At 45.4% G+C, this 20,455-nt stretch overlaps 1 protein-coding gene across 1 annotated transcript in view; it reads right to left on the minus strand.

Moving 5' to 3' along the window:
• CRB1 (crumbs cell polarity complex component 1) overlaps positions 1-20,455 on the minus strand; it is a 139,002-nt gene that overhangs the window by 73,109 nt on the left and 45,438 nt on the right. Inside the window, exons 3-5 of the mRNA XM_081914974.1 lie at positions 15,159-15,354; positions 10,814-10,953; positions 6,844-7,026 (exon numbers count right to left, since the gene is read on the minus strand). Of these exons, the coding sequence (XP_081771100.1) occupies positions 6,844-7,026; positions 10,814-10,953; positions 15,159-15,354 (519 nt within the window). The remainder of the gene's footprint in view (positions 1-6,843; positions 7,027-10,813; positions 10,954-15,158; positions 15,355-20,455) is intronic.

A 20,455-nucleotide genomic window follows, 5' to 3' on the forward strand; every position in this document is an offset into this window, starting at 1 on the left:
GGGGAAGTCATCAAACAGTAGATTGAGAGCATATTGCATCTCTGTCCTAAAGGCTTGATAGTTCCTGGGATCCCCCCCAAATTTCTGCACCAATCCAGGCACCCTTCTGGCAAGTGGGGTGGTTTTCCCCTTATCTGCATCTTGAGCCCTCCTCTCCTCTAGCCTCGCCGTTTGCAGTGCGAGCTGGACCTCCAACGCCCTATACCTTTCTTCCAGGCTTGGACCTGCTCCCGCTCCTCCTCCTGCTCCGGCTGGTTCGCTCATGATGCCCTCTGCTTGCACAAGCTGCTTTCGGAGACTGTCAGATTGCTATGATGGGATAATGAGCTGCTTGCGCGTAAAAGCTGGATCCCGCTGGGGTTTGGCTGGTCATCCAAACCCAGGCACTAACGGAGCTCCCCCAAAGCATGACTCCGCTAGTCGCTGGTAGAATCTGACAGTGGGCGGCTACGGAACTTACGCCAACATAAAAGTTGTTTGACGGACATGCGCCTTCGTGACTCTCTGCGTGACAGTTTCCGGCGAAGGGATGGAGTTCCTAAGGGAGGTCTAGTAACCTCTTCACTGTTTCCACTGGAAGTGTCCCAGAGCCCTTCCTCCGCAGTGACTCTGGCACTCCCCCTGCTGGTTCCCTCCGCTGCTGCAGAGTCTCTCCTATTCTGCTGGAGCCTGTCCACCACTTTTTCCTCGGATGACAGTTCCCTGACAGCTGGTCAGCACACATCTGGAATATTGTGCCCAATTCTGGGTGCCACATTTTAAGAAGGACATCAATCTACTGGGGAGCAAGACCAGAGGAGGGTGACCAGGAAGGTGAGGGGTCAAGAAACCAAGTCCTATGAGGAACAGTTGAAAGAGGCAGGTACATTTAACCTGGAGGAGAGAAAAAATAAGAGGACATATGATTGCGGTCTTCAAATATCTGAAGGTCCATCCTGCAGAACATGGAGGAGACTTGTTCTGTTTTGCTCCAGAAGGCAGGACTAAGACGAATTGGTGGAAATGACAGGTCAGCAGATGTTAGCTAGTCATTAAGAGAGACCTCCTAACAGGAAGAGCTGTTTGGCAATGGTGCAGTGTGCCGAGAAAGAGAGAGAGAGAGAGAGAGAGAGAGAGAGAGAGAGAGAGAGAGAGAGAGAGAGAGAGAGAGAGAGATATATGGTGGCTGGAGGTATCTAAGCAGAGGATGGATAGCCATCCAACAGAGTTGCTGTCGTCACAGATCCTGCACTGAGCAGAAGGCTGGACTCCAAGGTCTTTTCCAAATCTGTGATTCTTGTGCCAAGAAATTAATGCACATACGTTTCCAGTACTGTGACATTCTTCTCTTTCGCGTTGGCTCGACGCAGCAGGAAAGGACTAAAGATGTTGAGAGAGTCCCCCTGGGGATTTAAGATGCCAAGATGAATAGTGGTGCTGGAAGAGAGGCAGCTAGCAGAGTCCTTTATGAAAAGCCCTCCCCAAATGGTACCTGCAGGCAAGGAGGGCCTAGACTGTGAACAGTATAATGAAGGCCGACATTTCCCCTCTCACAGTAGCTTGCAAAGCACGTCCAAGAGATTTCACAGCCAAAAAGACTCAGTTCTGGCCTACCATTTCCTTCCTTGTCTTTACTGAAGGCTGCCCAGCAGCTGATGTTAGATCTCTTTCCCAGCCCAAGACAGAGTTCACAGCAAAAACTCCCTCTGCATGCAAAGTCTGTTGGCAGAGAAGGGCTAAATCTCCCTAGTTAAGGAGTGGAGAGACGGTGTTGGTCTTGGTCCTGGTGAGAGAGGGGATGCAAATGATTGGAATTTGTTGCATCTGTACAATGAGTATTGGTTGATGAACGTTTTGAGTGTTTTACGGAAGTCAGAAATCAGGACAGTCGTACCTTGGAAGTCGAATGGAATCCGTTCCGGAAGTACGTTTGACTTCCAAAGTGTTCGACTTCCAAATCACGGTTTCTGATTGGCTGCAGGAAGCTCCTGCAGCCAATTGGAAGCCACAGAAGCTCTGTCGGACGTTTGGCTTCCAAAAGAAGGTTAGAAAACTGGAACAGTTACTTCCGGGTTTTGGGAGCCAAAATGTCTGAGTTCCAGGGCGTTCGACAGCTAAGGTACACTGTATACGGTATGGTGGGTGCATGGAGTGTGATTGTTGAGTGACTGGGCTTGACAGCAGGAAAAGGGTTTGAACTATTAAGTAAATGCAATACCGTATTGGCCTGAATATAAGAATCACTTTCCTCCAAAATTCTGACCATGAAAAGTTAAAGTGTGGCTTATATTCGCTACCTTACAGTATGCAGCCAGCAGCACGGGGCAAACAGCGCCAGGAGCATGGTGAAGCCCACGCACAGTCCCCCGTCCTCTCTCCCAAAGCTGAGAAGGGGGAGAGAGAGAGAGAGAGAGAGAGAGGGGAAGGGGAAAGGCCATCAGCAACGCAGCGTGCCCCCCCCCCCCAGTATGCAGCCAGGAGCAGTGAGGAACGGAGCGGCTTATATTCAGGTATTTCCCCCCCTCTCTAATTTTTAAGGTGCATCTTCTATTTGGGTGTGGCTTATATTTGGGGCAATACAGTAGATTTGAAGTGGTTGGATAACAAGGAGAAAGGAGCAGTTATTTTTAGTGACATATATGTGGTATATCACCCCATGTGTTAGTATGTCATGTGGGATAGTAATAACAGGAATGTAAATTTCAGACAACGTGGGATTACAGTGAGAGCAGTCTTAATCTGCGACATTTTGTTGGCAGTGGTGCGGGATAATAGAGAATCCTTGACAATGCATGTGTTTCTAAAAATGACCTTTGTAGCTCCAAGACCAACTGGATGTGTCCTGAGGTTCACGAGCAAGGGACTGGTCCAGATGCTCAAAGTTTTATACAGTAACCTTTTAGAGAGACCAATTCACAAGAATAAATTGGTATAGTTAGAATATGGGCTGAGCCCATCCGTGGTGAGTCACAGTCATGATAAGGTTATGAGATTGTTGGGGTGTGTGTGTGTGGAGATTATGACACACCCAGCTCCACCACAACTCAGCCAGCTCACAACCCAAAAACAACTCATTGGCTATGCTCTCTCTCGAACCCCTTTTCTAAGGTGTCAATCAGCCCCGAGACTGCTCTGTCTAGGAGGGCAACTCTCAGGGCTGGTTCAGCTGCAGGTCAGCACAGAGATTCAGAGATGAGCAGTAAAGTTGATTCTTTATTCAAGAAAGCAGAATCCAAACACAGAAGCCTATGAGCAAGACTGGCTCCAGTAAACCAATTTCCAGACCTGACAATCTGTGACTCCTTTAAGTCTCCTCCCTGTCCAGCTCCTTCCCCGTCAGTCTTAAACTCTGTCGGGGACGGACTCTCTGTGCTCTCTGAGCTCTTTGCTCTTCTACATGAAAAGCCCTCCATGCATTTAGAGACAAGGGAGGAAGGGAGCTGAATACAGTAGGACTGGCTGGCTCCTTTGAATCCGTTGCAGCCTCAGCCCTCACCTCCTCCTCAGCTGCCTGGCCTACATCTGCAGTGCTTTCTGCCTCTTCTTCCTCTCTCTCACCGAAGCCTGTTGCTTGTTCAGCATCCAACCATTCTGCCCACCCTTCTCAATCCTCTGACCTATCTTCAGGATCCCACCACCACTCCCTTGGCTTTTCTAGGGTGTTCTCCTACTGGAGCCTCCCACCACTCCTCCTCGTCCAGCCAGGCCCTGACAGCAACTGACCTTCAAAAAGATCATGTGTGCTGACCAATTTATTGAACAAACAGTGTGTTTGTGCGTCCCACTCACTGACCCTGGAAGAATCGTTAGGAAATATGCTCATGAATCCCATGTCATTGCTGGAGGTGACTGCTGGACATTCAGGAACCCATGGGCCCATGTTCTCAGTTAACTGTCAAACGAATTACAGCAATCTCTAATCAGCCAAGGGCTTCATTAATCTGATGATGGTGCAACATGAAATGGAGCCTGCACATTTCCCTGCAAATGGAAAGAATGACTGTTCCCATCACGGTGGTGTTCTGTCTGTCCTTTTTGATGATCAGCAACTGAGAAGGACTTTGCTCATATTCACTGCCAATAATATTGTTTTAAAACTGTATTTTTAAAGTTACAAAAGATGCAGGCACCCACTTATACTCTTGAGCAAATCCACATTGCAACTAAAAAACAATTGGAATCAAAGCTAAACAGAAGAATCTGGAAAGGAAAGGAATTGGGGAAGGGGTGGTGAAGAAGGTCAGTGGATGAAGGGGGACATACATTTTTGAGTTCTGAATACAGTAAGGTTTTAGTCTGTTTCGTGTTTGTTCTTAAACTCAATAAAATTATATATATATATTTTAAAGAGAGTAAAGGTAAAGGTAAAGGGGACCCCTGACCATTAGGTCCAGTTGCAGACGACTCTGGGGTTGCAGCGCTCATCTCGCTTTACTGGCCGAGGGAGCCGGCGTACAGCTTCCAGGTCATGTGGCCAGCATGACTAAGCCGCTTCTGGCGAACCAGAGCAGCACATGGAAACGCCGTTTGCCTTCCCACCAGAGAGGTACCCATTTATCTACTTGCATTTTTTAATGTGCTTTCAAACTGCTAGGTTGGCAGGAGCAGGGACCGAGCAACGGGAGATCACCCCGTCACGGGGATTCGAACTGCCAACCTTCTGATCAGCAAGCCCTGGGCTCTGTGGTTTAGGCCATAGCATATAGCAGCAGACATATTCAAAATACCCCACTTTGAAATTAGACTCAAAGGGCAGTGGTTTTCAAAACGTGTTCTAGGATCAGACCTAGCATCTGTACTCAAGAGTTGCTAGGGTCACTGGCATTGACACTTGCTCTGCCCCCAGCAACTGGTGGCGAATGCCAATTTTATTTTATCACAATGCAATGGAATGATGAGGCAGCAGGAAAATTGTTGGAAATTTAAATGGTGTCACATAATATTTTCTGAAATGAACGTATAGCCTGCACGAGCACCCAAAGTATATTATGGGGCTCAACCTTGCAAAACTCTGGCTGAAACTGAACACTCAATGCTAGTTTTAGCATTATTGTATGTTGAAATGTAAGAAAAGCTGAAAGTCAACTTATAAACGAGGCAGAGGGTATTCTGTATTTTTTGTAATAATTAGCCAGTGCCTGGAAAGGATACTAAATGAGAAGAACTATTTAATTAATAAGGTAAAAAGGCAATGGTAAAGGACCCCTGGAAGGTTAAGTCCAGACAAAGGCGACTATGGGGTTGCAGCGCTAATCTCGCTTTCAGGCCAAGGGACCCGGCTTTTGTCCACAGACAGGTTTCTGGCTCATGCAGCCAGCATGACTAAACAGTTTCTGGTTCAACGGGACACCGTGACGGAAGCCAGGGCACACAGTAACACCATTTACCTTCCCGCCGCAGCGGTACCTATTTATCTACCTGCAGTGGTGTGCTTTTGAACTGCTAGGTTGGCAGGAGCTGGAGTAGAGCAATGGGATCTCACTCCGTTGCGGGGATTCGAACCACCAACCTAGTGATCAGCAAGCCCAAGAAACTGAGTGGTTTAGACCACAGTGCCACCCGCATCCTTTATTTAATATCCCAAAATGCACACAACTTGATGGAAATAACATATAACATTTCCCAGAATGAAGCCAGATGAGTTGCAGGAACCTCGTTCCCGAAGCAAATCACTGATATATTTTATTATGTGTTTAGGACTGAGCAACAATCTGAGGTGGATTCACCCCACCGTACCCCAAGAAACTATCTATCTGTCTGTCTGTCTATCTATCTATCTATCTATCTATCTATCTATCTATCTATCTATTCCATTTCTAAAAGCGTATTTGTTTTATAAAAAGAGTTGTTACTAATGCAACCAATGGAAACGCCACCAGGCAAACAAGATACTCTCAAAATTGTAATTAACTTTTTATCCAGGCATGGAGAAGAGCCAGGATCATAGCTGTTGGCCTCTGTGCATAGGCTGGCTCTGCACTTCTCTGCTTTTCAAGGGAAGGTGAAAATGGACTACAGTTTGTACACCATTTATATGCTTAGCAAGAGAGAGAGAGGGAAGCAAATGCATCTTCATCACACAGGATACTGCACCTATAATCTACTCCTGGTTTCTTCCATACAGGAGCATAGCTATGTATGAAATCATTTGCTTACAAACAAGGATCACAGGATCATAAACGGTATAAATAAAAAGACCAAGCCTTCTAATGTCATTTGTATAGCATACTAAATTTGCAATGGTATCTACAACATTTGATTCATTATTAGCGGTCAGTGTACATGTACCTGGTTTAAATAAACCAAGTGGAGTGGATTAAATAAAAACAGCAAGTGGAAACAGGACAGAACTGCTTGGCTCTGTTTGTTTAAAGAGGTTGGAAAGAGGGGGGAATGGTAAGCAGGGTGGGGTAGGGTGGTTATGCTTCTATTCTTCTACTTAGTGTATGTGTGTGGTTTTGTGTCAGCGTTACTTGTATGGGTTCTCTTACTAATCTCTTGTTGTATTTCCTTGGTGGCGAGAGATGTTGAGAGGTGGCTTAGGGTGTGGTTGGTTGTCTTTGGCTGGCTGTAGAGAGATTTTGTGTGTGTGTGTTTTTGGGATCAGGTTAGCCAGATTGATTCATATGTTGTCACTGGGTTCTTGTTGTCTTGTTGGGCTATGTATGTGATAAAGGGGAACCACACCGGGGTGAAGGTGTCTTCTTCTATTTGTCCCCGTGTCTGTCTCAGTTTTCTAAGAAGGCAAATCGTTTGCTTACAAAACAGCCCTAAGCCTCTATTGCAGCGTAAGTCCACCAGAGGGACCCTTCAGACTGTGACACTTAAAAAAAACCAAGGCTACAAATCTGGAGGTTGCATTACCTGTGAATCCTGCACGGCAGCTGCACACATAACCCGATGCTCTCTGGTAGCTGAACTCCGAGGGTAGCTCTGGTATTCTTCCATACCAGCTCGACCATGATAGTTCCACACACTCACTTCCGTGGAGGCAGGGATTACTGCTACACTCGTTTATGTCCGTTTCACAGTGAGGCCCTGCATAGCCTGCAGAATTGAGAAGGGGTTGTAACTTGAGGTAGTTGAGGACAGCGATCTCATTGTTCATTATTTGGGCTTGTGCTATATTCGCTGTGGAAGCAGCAAAGATAATATTGCAGAACATCTGAGGGGCCTGAAAGGATGAAGCTGGGGAGAGTGAGGAAAGCCGTAGGAGAACTAAACCCACTTCTATATCCATCTTTTTATATTATTATTAATTGAATTTATACAGTCATACTTCATGTTGCTTAAGGTTTATGTTGCATCTTTTTGGCTTGCGAACACAGCAAACCTGGAAGTGTATCCTTCCGGGTTTTGTCATGTGTGCGCGCGCAGAAGCGTTCTGTGCACTTTGCACATCCGCAGAAGCGCTGTATTGCACCGCACGCATGCGCAGGAGCGACGCTCTAGTTTCAGACTTTTCAGGGTGCAAATAGCACCCTGGAATGGATAGAGTCCGTAACTACCACTGTACTGCCCTATACCTGGGGGTCTCAGGGCGGTTCACAGAATCAAATCAAGATATAAAACCACAAAATACACAATAGAAATAAATTAAAAAAAACAATAGTCACCCCCCCCAAAATACCCCACATTTTAAAAGGTCACGGATCAACCAAAGGCCTGGTTAAAAAGGAATGTTTTTGCCTGGCGCCTAAAGGTGTATAATGAAGGCGCCAGGCAAACTTCCCTGGGGAGACCATTCCAGAGATGGGGAGCCACTGCATGTATTTGGCACGAAAGCCATGGAAAGAGGAGTTGGGTTAGGGTTAGGGTTGACGTGATCGGTGTAATGGCGGATTCCCTCCGAGCTCCGGAGGGAATCGGCTCCACTGAGGACGGGTCTTGCCGCGCCGGCGACGCGGGGACCCTCAGAAACCACAGGTGCTGATACCTGTGGACTTGGTGACTCAGCGGGCACCTTAAGCGCCCCCCTCGACAGTCGAAGAGCCTTTTTAAAGGCTGCGGAGAAGGTACGGGGGGTGGCGTGGTGCTGAGAGTAGACCGCTACCTCAGTGGAGTGAAGCCGCAAGCCATTCACCGGAGAACGTCAACTTTCTACCTGAAAATTGGATTGGAAACAAACACCCCGTGAGTAGAAGAAAATTTGGACTCTAAAAAATTTTTTATTTTTAATTGGGCGAACGGGGGGGGATGTGCTAAAGGGAAGTCCGCACCCCCCCTTCATACAGGCAATTGGAAGCAAGGAGCAAAAACCTAAGATCGGAAAAAAAAGATCCTGTGTCTATCGAGACTGTTAAGAGATTCCATTAATTTTTGAGAACAAGCCTTTATCTTTTTAAGTTGTGCTGGAGGGAAGAGGTGAATTTTGGAAACTTTTGTGACCCCCCCCCCTTGGACCTGGGAGCGTCCTGCATCAACTTAGCCTGCAGGAATTGGAGTTTGACAGCTGTCAATTGAGCTGTCAGACAGTTGAATAAAGGACAAAATTGTATTACTATATATCTCTTTGGTTTAAAAGTGTTACATATAAGCAGATGTGATTTGAAACAAAGTAAATAAACAACAGGGTAAAGGACTGCTGGCGTAGAACTTTGAACAATGGCAACCCCCCTAGGGGAAACCAGTGACATTACAATGGCTGCAGAAGGAAAATTACTAGCAGAAATAGAGAGAGCTTTTTTTCTCGTGGGAATTCTGCAAGAGCAAGCCACGGAAATGGACAAACAACTTATGTCCTTGAGTTCTAAAACAAGTAACCCTGTTGACGGAACTAAAGACTTGTTTTTGAAAGTCTCCGCAGCTGAACCAGAAATGATATCCTCGGAGTTGGTGGAAAAGGAAGTCAGAGGAGGGAAAGTGTGGACAAAAATTTTTGAACAGAAATCTATGCTGCCAGGAAACAAAGAAACCCTTTGGATTACAAAACATGAACAGACGAGACTGAGGAGAAAAGTTAAGGAAGAAGTCCCCGGAAACCATGGAATTTTGAAATTTAAAGGAGTAAAGAAACACAACTGGGACTTCCTCCTCTTTTCTGGCCTTGACCATCTGGAATTTGGGGGACTTTTGGTAGAATCCTGGCAACAAGTTTCTTCAATTAGGTTTGAACTGGGAGAAGACGAAGTAATCGTGACAGATATCCTTCGAGACCTTCGAGACCTGAAGACCAGCAAAGAGGACTATCGGCAGAAAAGCCAGAGAGAGACTGAAATAGATTTGAGAGCGGTGGACGTGAGGAATCCTGGCTAGGAGTTTTATGGGAGGAGAGTTATTTGGGAAGGGACAGATACCCGGGCAGGGAGGGAGGGGAAAACAGATTCTTAAAAATTTTAGGACTTTTGGTTATTGTAAATTTGATTCATACTTTAATATAAAAAAGGGGAAATTTATGGTATTAAAATCTCGATTGATCTTAGAAAAAGGATCTACCGCATATAAGAGAATAGGATAATAATATTGGGCCTAATAGGGAGAATTAAGTTGGAAAATAATGAGAATAAATTTAGAGAGAGGAATAAGAACTTGCTGAATTAAATAGGGGAAGTGGGATGTATGTGGGGGGGTGGGGGGAAGTCATATGTGTTGTTTGTCTTTATAAAATGTGAAAACCCAATAAAAATTTATATAAAAAAAAAAAGGAAAGAGGAGTTGGATAGAGTTTCAGCCAGGCAAGACACATGGACTCAATCAGTGGCTTGTAGGGAAGTCACAGTCGCTCGGCCTATCATCACTAACTAAGAGCTGGAAGAGCCAGTGGCGTAGCATGGGTTGTCAGCACCCGGGGCAAGGCAAGTAATTTGACCCCCTAACCCGTGGATTTGCGCCCCCTAACCCTAACCCCCCCCAGATGTTGCGCCCGGTGCAGCCGGCCCCCCCTGCACCCCCCACACTACGCCACTGGGAAGAGCCACCCATTGAATAGGTGCACACTGCTGTTCCCTATTGCACCAGTTTAAAAAATAAAAAGCAAATCAGAAGAAGTGCAGGCAGAGTGATCTTCAGCAACTCCATGCAAGTACATAAAAGCTGCTGGATTTGGTAGCCAGTGCGGACCGTGCCATTCAGAGAATCTAAACATATTTGTGTTTTTAAAAGCCATGGCAATGTGTTCTGGCAACGCCTTGTGAAATTGCCATAGCAGGATTAAGAAGGGCTTCCAGACCTGGACCATTAGGGCCTTGGATATATCGCACTGCATCACTCTGCAGTTAAAAGGAATGGAAGAAATAATGCATACTAAATCCGTATATGATAAACTTGCTTCATTGCCTAATAATATTTTGCTGACATCCAGCATATTTTGGTACAGGCAGGCTCACCCAAACCCCCATTTATGCACATTCAACATGTGCACAACTGTGTTTACAAACATCATCATCATCATTAGAATTTATATACTGCCCTATACCTGGAGGTCTCAGGGTGGTTCACAGAACAAAATCAAAACACAAAACCACAAAATATACAATCCAAATTAAAACAACAACCCAATAACCCCCCCCCAAAAAAACCCACCCACGTTTTGAAAGGGCATAGGATGGCACATTGCACCGAACCCGGAAGTGACCCAGAGGATGTCATTGAAACCTCACCAAAAGGGCAGAACGGGATGTTTGCATGCTTTTTCAATGGGTTTCAATAATATACAATTTCACTGACACGTGTGGTGCCTCAGAATGTAACCCCCCAGTAAACCGTGGGGGGCTGCCTGCATAGAATTCAGGCTGCTATGGTGCATAATTTAATTTATTTTTATTGTTTGCTTACACAGAGAGCTCACAGCAGTTAAAGAGAGGGGAGCTTGTATGAGAGAGAAAACAGAGTTTACCTGGCCAGCAGTGGCATATGTAACTGTCCACTGCATCCTCACAGGTAGCATTGTTGAGGCACGGGTGGAACCAGCAGAAAGGAATTAACGTTTCGCAGTGAAGGCCCATATATCCGCTGCCTGTACAGTTGCAGCTATACCTGCATTGCAATAAAATTGATTAAATCAATGCCATCCTAGGTCTGTGGGCTCGTCTTTGAAAACTCACCACTCGTGCAAAGATTTTCAGACCCTCATTTGCTTCCACCCTTCTTTTTCAGCTGTTGCATCAAGGCCCCTCCCCGGCATGTTTCTTTAATTTTTTATATTGAATCAGATTCCGAAGGTGCCATTTCATACTTGACTGCCTCTTCTACACTCTTGCAGTGGTCCATAGCCCCTTGGATGTCCCATATCCATAAAGAATGAGCATGTGTACCAGAGGTGCCTAGAGAGGGAGAGTCCACTCTAACCATAGATGTGTTTATTACAGAGATGGGAGACCTGTAGCCCTTCAGTTGTTGTTGAGCTCCAGCTGAAGATGGGAATTTATTATTATTATTATTATTATTATTATTATTATTATTATTATTCGGTTTGCCTTTAAAGGCAAGCCTATCAAATTCACACTTTTCTAAACAACGTGCAAACCAAGACACAGCTATGCTTTGAAATTTGCACTTCTCCGCATTTCGCAATAAGGTTTTCCGGCCAAGTACTGCGTGCAAAAGATGCATATACTAGCGGAACATATTAGTGCAAACAGCACACAAAAATGCATTAGGGAAAATCGCTTGCAAAATGTACATATTCGTCAAAGCAGCATACAGAAACATGTTTCCTAGGAGAACTTTGCCCTAAAATGTGGGTGAATTTTCATGAGGATTTTCTTTTTTAAAATGCGAATTGTTGTAGGAATGTGGAGAGCGGACTGAATTTAAGATTGGAAAAAATGAGAAACTTACAGAACTGAAAGGAATAGATTTGTCCATCTTTAGCTCCAGCTTCCATCTGACCCAACTAGCTGAGTCAATGAATGATGGGAATCAGAGTCCAGTCTCCTCTAGAGAATGACAGTTTTCCCAGCCTTGATTCATCAGAGCATCTTATAGCTATACACCTAGTTACACTTTTTGATTTCCTGTCTAAGTTCCCTCTTCATTTTCTGCCTATCTCACTTACTTCTCCATTCCATTTCAGCAGCCTCCACTTCTCTTTTTCACAATTTACCTATCACCCACTGCTTCATATACCCAATGAGTCGTACTTCTTAAGAATCTATCTATAATACACATTTCTTTTTCTCAGTATTAAATCAGAAAACATAATACCAGTGTACGGTGGGTGTTCCTGAATACGAAAGTTTCTAGATAAGAGGTTCACATAAAAGGCAAACCATTCCCCCCGTAATCCCTAGATCTGACATGAAATTTTGCTTCTTGTTTGGTGAAAACCTTAAATTTGAAATGGGCAGATTTATACTTCCAATTGTCAAAAGGTGAACTTTCAATTTTCACAGTTCATGTTCATATGCATGCTCCTGAATTTGAACTCACCTGTCTTCAAATTTTATCATTCCCCAAAACCAAGTGGTCTAGTTAAAAACAACCATCGCAGTTCAATACAAAACTGTCTTGAGAGTCACCTTTGCAAAGTGTGCATGGATAGTGTCATTAAATAGTTTAGTGAGTGGGTGGCACTAGCCTTTGTAGTATCTGGCAAGAGCCTGGAGTCTCCTGTTATTGTTCTGTTCCTTTTTTAAGAGAGATAATAAACGTTTGTCTAGCTCCCTGGGCTGGTGTGTCCTCTAAGCCTTTCATGACATTCATAGCACTCATTTGCATTTCAGTTTATCTAATGAGAGCAGAAAACCTGTGTCTTTATTGGAAAGATTAGTTCAGTGGACAGCTTTATTGGCATACACCGACTGCATAGTGGCATAAATAATTGCTATTGTTCAATTCAAGCAGAACAGGGAATTCTCCCTCTGTGTGACATCTGTTCTGCCGCGACAGGAGAATGCAACGCTTTATGCGTTCAATGTTTAATTCCAAAGTCTGCTTTTGAGACTGCTCAGCTATTGATCAGAAACCATTTCAATCTGAACAGGTCTCTCTTTTTTAAAAACCCACCACCACCGCAATTCATTGGATGCAGATATTGCGGTTATCTTGAAATGGATTCGTATCCAGTCATTGGGAAACTATGGCTCAGCTGTCACTGAGGTGGCAAACCTCTCTTTATCTGGGACTTTGGGCTGTTTCACTTCAGCCTACTTGTTGGGTGTCTTCCATGAATAAATTCACCCCCATACAAAAATGTTTCCAGTGCAAAACAAAGTGGGTGTCAGTGAGGAAGGTTCCAGCCTAGCCTTCCTCTTGAGATGCTGGTTTTGTGTTTTAGTCAGGAAGAAGATTCAGTCAGCGGCTTGAAGTTGTGTAACCCAGCCATAGGTTTGTCAGCTCCGTGAGAACCAGGCAATATTTAACTGGTTTTAATTTGGTAGTCTGTATTTTGTTTCTCTCACACACAAATTCAAAGTTTTGATACTTTGGTGGGTTTTGTTTTTTCAGGGCTTGCCTGGCAGTTGTTGCTAAGTATTTTTAGCTCCATAGGACGCATTTTTCCCTCTTAAAAACTAAGGGGGAAAGTCTGTGCATCCTATGGAGCGAATGCAGGGGGGAGGCAGACAGGGAAAGCCCCCAAGAGCCGCACACAAGTTTCGTGCGGCTGTTGCGGGCTTTTCCCCAGGAGGGAGAAGGGACTGAAGCGGCCAGTCAGTCCCTTCTCCCTCCTTGTAGAAAAGCCCACAGGAGCCGCATGCTCCTTAAAGGGTGTGCGGCTCTTGTGGGCTTTTACGGGAGGTGGGGGAATTGTCATAGCCACACGCAGCCTCTCCAGCCGGGAGAGGCTGCACAAGGCTAAAGAGGAAGCCAAGGCATGGATGGCTAAATCTGTGCCGTCCAGATGTTGCTGAACTACAATTACCATCAGGCTTGGTCATCATAGCCAAAGGATTATGCGGTCAGCAACATCTGGAGGGGACAGGTGAGCCACCTTTGTTCTGAAATGTAAGTGGAGCTTAGTACCTGAACCCATGGGTGTTCATTGAAGCAGGTATTTTAAAAGAGGCTGGATGTCCATGTTGCAGCTGTCTACCAGCTCCATCTGGTACACAGGCTGAGACCCTACCTGCCCGCAGACTGTATCACCAGAGTGGTGCATGCTCTAGTTATCTCCCGCTTGGACTACTGCAACGCAGTCTACGTAAGGGGCTACCTTTGAAGCTGACCCGTAAACTACAACTAATCCAGAATGCTGCAGCCAGACTGGTGACTGGGAGTGGCCGCCGTGACCATATAACACTGGTCCAGAAAGACCTACATTGGCTCCCAGTACGTTTCTGAGCACAATTCAAAGTGTTGGTCTGACCTTTAAAGCCCTAAATGGCCTCAGCCCAGTATACCTCAAGCAGTGTCTCTACCCTCATCATTCAGCCTAGACACTGAGGTCCAGCTCCAAGGGCCTTCTGGCGGTTCCCTCCCTGCGAGAAGTGAGGTTACAGGGAACCAGGCAGAGGGCCTTCTTGGTTGTGGCGCCTACCCTATAGAATGCCTTTACATCAGATGTCAAGGAAATAAACAACTATCTGACTTTTAGAAGACATCCGAAGCCAGCCCTGTTTAGGGAAGTTTTTAATGTTTGATGTTTTATCGTGTTTTTAATATTCTGTTGGGAGCCGCCCCGAGTGGCTGGGGAAACCCAGCCAGATGGGCGGGGTATAAATAATAAATTATTATCATTATTATGACAATGTAAATTTCAGCACTAAGCAAGAGGGTGAACTAGATGACCTGTATAGTGGCATAAACAACAGCTACTGTTCAATTCCAAGTCCAAATCTAAAGCTCTATTATTTTATTATTCATTACCCCCAGTTTTGAATGCCTAAAATATATTCCTAAGGAAAGCCGTCTCCATTGCACACCATAAATGGAAGGATCATATTTTAGAGAAAAATAACAATTTTTCCATTTTGGCTGGGTTGAGGTCTCTGCTATATTTCTAAATATACCCAGGTTCTAGCTGGAATCAGTAAAAGCTCAAATTTTCATCATCATCATCATCATCATCAATTAGGTTATTGTATTTTAGTGTTTTGTTGGAAGCCGCCCAGAGTGGCTGGGGAAACCCAGCCAGATGGGCGGGGTATAAATGATAAATTATTATTATTATTATTATTATTATTATTATTATTCACATTCTCAGCCTACCTGGTCTAGAGGTGATTCCAGTCTATTAGGATAAAGGAAACAAGTGCTTGTCATCTGTTCTAAGCACATTTCCCAACACTGAGATTACGTACCCGTTGATATCATCAATACACTGCCCCCCATTGAGGCATGGCTGACTTGCACACTCATCAATGTTGACGGCACAGAGATCACCCAGGAAGCCAAGTGGACAGGAACAGTAATAGCCACCCAGTCTATCATGACAGGTTCCGCCATTCAGGCAAGGCTGTGACAAGCACTCGTCAATTTCCAGCTCACAGTTGATACCTGTGGAAAAAGATAGATAAAGGGGGAAGTTTGAAGGGTGCGCATCAAAAGCACCTGTTCTGGAAAGTGATTTTGATAAGAGATGGTCGCTTGGCGAGACGTCAGAACCTTTTGGTTCTCAGATCTTACAATGTTTATTTTTATTCCTGTTCTTCTTGTTCCTATAAATCTTAAGCGCCCAGTAGCCATTGGTGATTTGGAAAAAGGATCAGGTAACCACAATGACAGAAAGTAGATCTCTTCAGTCAGTAGAGCATGAGAATCTTAATCTGATGGGTTCGAGTCTCATGTTGGGCAAAAGATTCCTGCATGAAAGAGGGCTGGATGAGGTGATGCTTGTGGTCCCATTGTAATAAGAATTTTAAGGTCTTAGATATATAATAAAGGTTCATAAATGTACCAAGCAAACACGTGCATAAATATATAAACCACATGTCTGAAGCAGCACAGGAAGACAGTCCTGAAACCATTTTGACTCCCAAGCTGATCAATTGTTTCTCTGCAAGGAGGGAGGAGGTGAAAAAAACCTTCCTTGTTACAGGAATTTAGTAATCACCATTTCAAAGGGTGACAAGACTACCAGGAAAAGACTACCAGGAAAGGCAATCAGGTAAGGCATTATCAGATAACCTGGCAGAAAGGAAAAACAACAACATTCAAATTTCTGTTGTAGACCACCTTTTCTGTGATGTAGGTATGATGTTTGGGGGGGTGGTCTTGGGCTACACCCCTTCTGTGATGTATGTATGATATATGGAGGGGTGGTCTTGAGCTCCAGAGGAGGGAATTTAAAATGTCTATCTAAGGCCTTGCACGCTATTGTTCGAGGTCCTCCTCCTTTCCTGCATGTGAGGGGAGCACCTTGTTGCAACAGACCAATAAAGATCAGGCTTACTAGCTGCTTTGCTTCTCAATATTCTCTGGTTGGCTTCTGTTATTTTCTCCTACCAATAGGGAAGCCACGTAAGGACTCTATAAGGGCTCTTGGATACCCCATAAGGGGGAAAGGGCAGATTTTTATTGTTTACAACACCTTCTAGGATTCTCCTTCTCTACTATTCTATGACTGAAGCTCTGTAGGTAAGGCAGCCCTGGGGGATGCCTGGCTCGCTGTCATTTTGCTGTTACGGCACCAAACAATATTTAATGTTTAGTTGCCTCTGTTAAGCGGTATTAAAATGCTGTTAAGCTTTCATCTGTTTTTTTCATCATCGTGACCGTTGTGATAGCACAGGCTCCCTCTGGGGCCGCCTCACCCAAAATGCATTGCTCTGAAGGATTACATCAGAACATGGAAGTGAGAAGTGAAATGTCCCTGAAAATCTTGGGAGTCTTAGTGCTGCTACCACTGGGGCAACAGCAGGTAAATGTAAAAAAGGATAAAGGACACCTGGACCGTTAAGTCCAGTCGAAGGTGATTATGGGGTTGCGGCGCTCATCTCGTTTTCAGGCCGAGGGAGCTGGTGTTTATCCACAGACAGCTTTCTGGGTCATGTGGCCAGCAGGACTAAACCACTTCTAGTGCAACGGAACACCATGACGGAAACGAGAGCACACAGAAATGCCGTTTACCTTCCCACCACAGCGGTACCTATTTATCTATTTGCACTGGTGTGCTTTCGCATTGCTAGGTTTCGAATCTGCTGAGGAATTTAAGTCTATTGATTTCACTGAATATAAGTATAGCTAACTCTATGCTAATCTATGGTAATTTGCAGGCAGAGCAAGCCTAAGCATAAGAAACTGGCAGAATTATTATTTTCTCTGACAAATATTGTTTATTGATTTTCAAATTTTTCAAACTGATCGCTAATTGAAACAAATTAAATTAAATTAAAACAATGACCGCTCCCCGCTTAAAACGGGGGGCGCCCTTTGCGTGGACGCGTGTAGCCCCTAGATGTGGAGCGGCTCCAACAGCATAGGCTTGGCCTTGCCTTCCCTCAGGTGGGATACCTGGAGGTCTCCGCCTACCTCAGTCATTTGCCCAATCCCACCTGGGGGAAGCATTGCCAAGGAGACCAGGCCAGGTAGGGGAGGGATTACCTGCCCACACAATAGAGGGAGGATCTTACCTGGGAATCCTCACTTGGCTCCAGAGCTTCTCCCACCCTACCCACCCTCAGTTAATGTCTTATTTTGCAGGTTAACTTTTCTTCACAGGTTTCGCAGGTTAACTTTTCTTCACAGGTATGCGGGCGCTGCTACGTAAGGTCACTGTTAAAGGGCCGGAAAGGAATTTCCCTGCATTGGCAGGTTTCGCCTTTCCTGTAGCAAAATGTCACAACTTTGGCGGTATCAGGCCTTGGGCGGAATCCTTTAGTCCACCTTCCTCTTTGCGACGGCGATACCAGGGTTCCCCGTTAAAGGGGTTTCTGAAGGGAGGCTTTGGCCGTGCGCCGAAAGGTTGTCATTGCTCTCCCCTGCGGCGGCGGCGTAACGGGGGCGGCTATCTCTGCTTGAACATATGTTCTCCAGAGCCGGCCCATCCCCCCCCCACACACACTGGATAACCCTGATGCTCCCTAGGTCCCCAGCTGGGGACTGTGGAGGGAGAACGCCCAATGCCTGAGCCAAGGTCTACCCACATTTGAAATTTAATAAAGTTGTGGCCAATTTAATCCCATAGCACGTTGTCTCGAGTCGGTATTCCGCATGACGGGGGGACCGCAGGGGATCTGGGGACTCCGCCTGTCCACGCAAATTTGACATTTCCCCAAATCTGAACAAAGCTGGGAGAATTAATTTAAACTGGCATAAATTACTTCTAATCCAGACACTGTTTCAGAAGTGGGCTACTACCGGTTGAGGCAGCCTTAGAGTGGCTGAGGAAAAGCAAGCACTTTTCACCACCCATTTTGCCAGAGTAAGCTCTGCCAAATTGCCAGGTCATGGGACCAAAACAAACTGAATTAGGATCCAGTTTAAGCCTAGTCTCACCCCTGCTACGGAAGGCCCATTTTTCAGGGTTTATATTGCTGGTCTTGACTCAACTGGCTAAGACAAAATTAGGAATGATGCCAGTGTATCTCTGGCTGAGCCAGGATGTAAAAAGGTAAGGTAAAGGACCCCTGGATGGTTAAGTCCAGTCAAAGGCGACTATGGGGTTGCGGGGCTCATTTCGCTTTCAGGCCGAGGGAGCTGGTGTTCATCCACAGACAGCTTTCTGGGTCATGTGGCCAGCAGGACTAAACTGCTTCTAGTGGAATGGAACACCATGACGGAAACCAGAGCACACAGAAATGCCGTTTACCTTCCCACCGCGGCAGTACCTATTTATCTACTTGCACTGGTGTGCTTTCAAACTGCTAGGTTGGCAGGAGCTGGGACAGAGCAATGTGAGCTTACGCCGCTGTGGGGATTCAAACTGCCGACCTTCTGATTGTCCAAGTCCAAGAGGCTCAGTAGTTTAGTCCACAGTGCCACCTGCGCTCCTGCAACATAGGACATAGGAAATGGCCATGTAGCTACAGCTCTTTCCTCTCAAAAACTGTGCAGAGGGGGGAAGGTGATAACTGTCTGCCTTTTGTGCTTTAGTGCCTTGCATTGGTGTTTTCTACAAACTAACTAAACATTAGAACTACAGAGTTGGACCATTGATTTTTCTAGCTCCATAAAATCTACATTAGCAGCAGGTCTCCAGGGTTTCAGGTAGGAATTTTAATCCCAGCCATACCTGGTTAAATCTGGGACCTCTTCCTTACAAGGCGTGGGGTCTGTCACAGACCTACAGCCTTTCTGAAGTTTGGACCTTAAGCTGATATTTATTCTCTTCTATTTTGCATCGTGCAGATTTTTTTTAAATAATAAAATAATTATACAGTGGTACTTTGGGTTACATACGCTTCAGGTTACAGACTCTGCTAACACAGAAATAGTACCTCGGGTTAAGAACTTTGCTTCAGGATGAGAAGAGAAATCGTGCTCCAGCAGCGTGGTGGCAGCAGGAGGCCCCATTAGCTAAAGTGGTGCTTCAGGTTAAGAACAGTTTCAGGTTAAGAACAGACCTCCGGAACGAATTAAGTACTTAACCCGAGGTACCACTGTATTAAGGTTCATGGAAGAAACAACAAAGCTTAATATCTTTTCCCTTTTTTTAACCACACCAAGACTTTTATCTAAATACAATAAAAACACAAAAAGGGAGGGGGGAAGACACAGAGAAAGAAAAAGGGTAGAAAAGAGATTAAAAGTGAAAGACAGAAAAATAAGATTCAGAAAATAATTTTCAGTTTTTAAAACTGAACTCATGAAATGCGCATGATGAAATTCTTCTTTCATTTGGCACCTTTCGTCTTGATTTCTTCTTCTTCTGATAATGATAAAACAGTGCAAGTTGATGCCTTGATTTTGACTCTTATTCGCCCTCATAAATTGCTGCAGTTTGAGTTGCTGGCAGATTAATTCTGGGCTTGTTCTGTTCGCTGCCCTGATGTGCAGTGCCCTTGGCTGTGCTGAGTTTGTTGGGCATATCTCACATGCTTGTTCTAGTATTGGCGCGGCTCAGCTGGTGCAAACGTAGCAGGGGAAGAGGGTCCCGGTTGCCCACTGGTATTTGGCTGCCATGCCATCGAGATTTACTGTGAGCATGGCAATTACTACAGAACAGCTGTTGGTTACTGAAGGCTGTGTTGCTCTAGTCCTATCTACATGTTGTATCATGCCCAGCTCCATATGGATGGCTTTGTATTTACAAGTTCAAGAGAACGTCATTCCCCTCCCCAATGATTGTGCTGGTGTTCCTCGTGAAGCAGCTTTCTGCTATCCCTACACCATACCACTCAACAACACAGCAATTCTTGAGCAAAGGTGAAAACTATCCTCATTTTTTTAAAGGAGTCAGTGAACTGCCAGTGACTCTAAAAAAGGGGGTAAAGAGGTAAAGGACTACTGAATGGTTAAGTCCAGTCAAAGGCAACTATGGGGTTGCAGCAGTGGCGAAGCTGCATGCTCTGCTACTGGGGGGTGGAGAGCAGGTGGGGGTGTGGCTGGTGCCCCCTGGGGGCATGGCATGCATCCTGGGGGCATGACATGCATCCCAGGGGCGTGGTATGCTGCCCACAGGGTCATGCCAAGCGTTCTGGGGGTGTGACACCCGGTG

The sequence above is a fragment of the Podarcis melisellensis genome (genome assembly GCF_964234715.1).
Source record: "Podarcis melisellensis genome assembly, chromosome: 6".
Lineage (NCBI taxonomy): Eukaryota > Metazoa > Chordata > Lepidosauria > Squamata > Lacertidae > Podarcis > Podarcis melisellensis.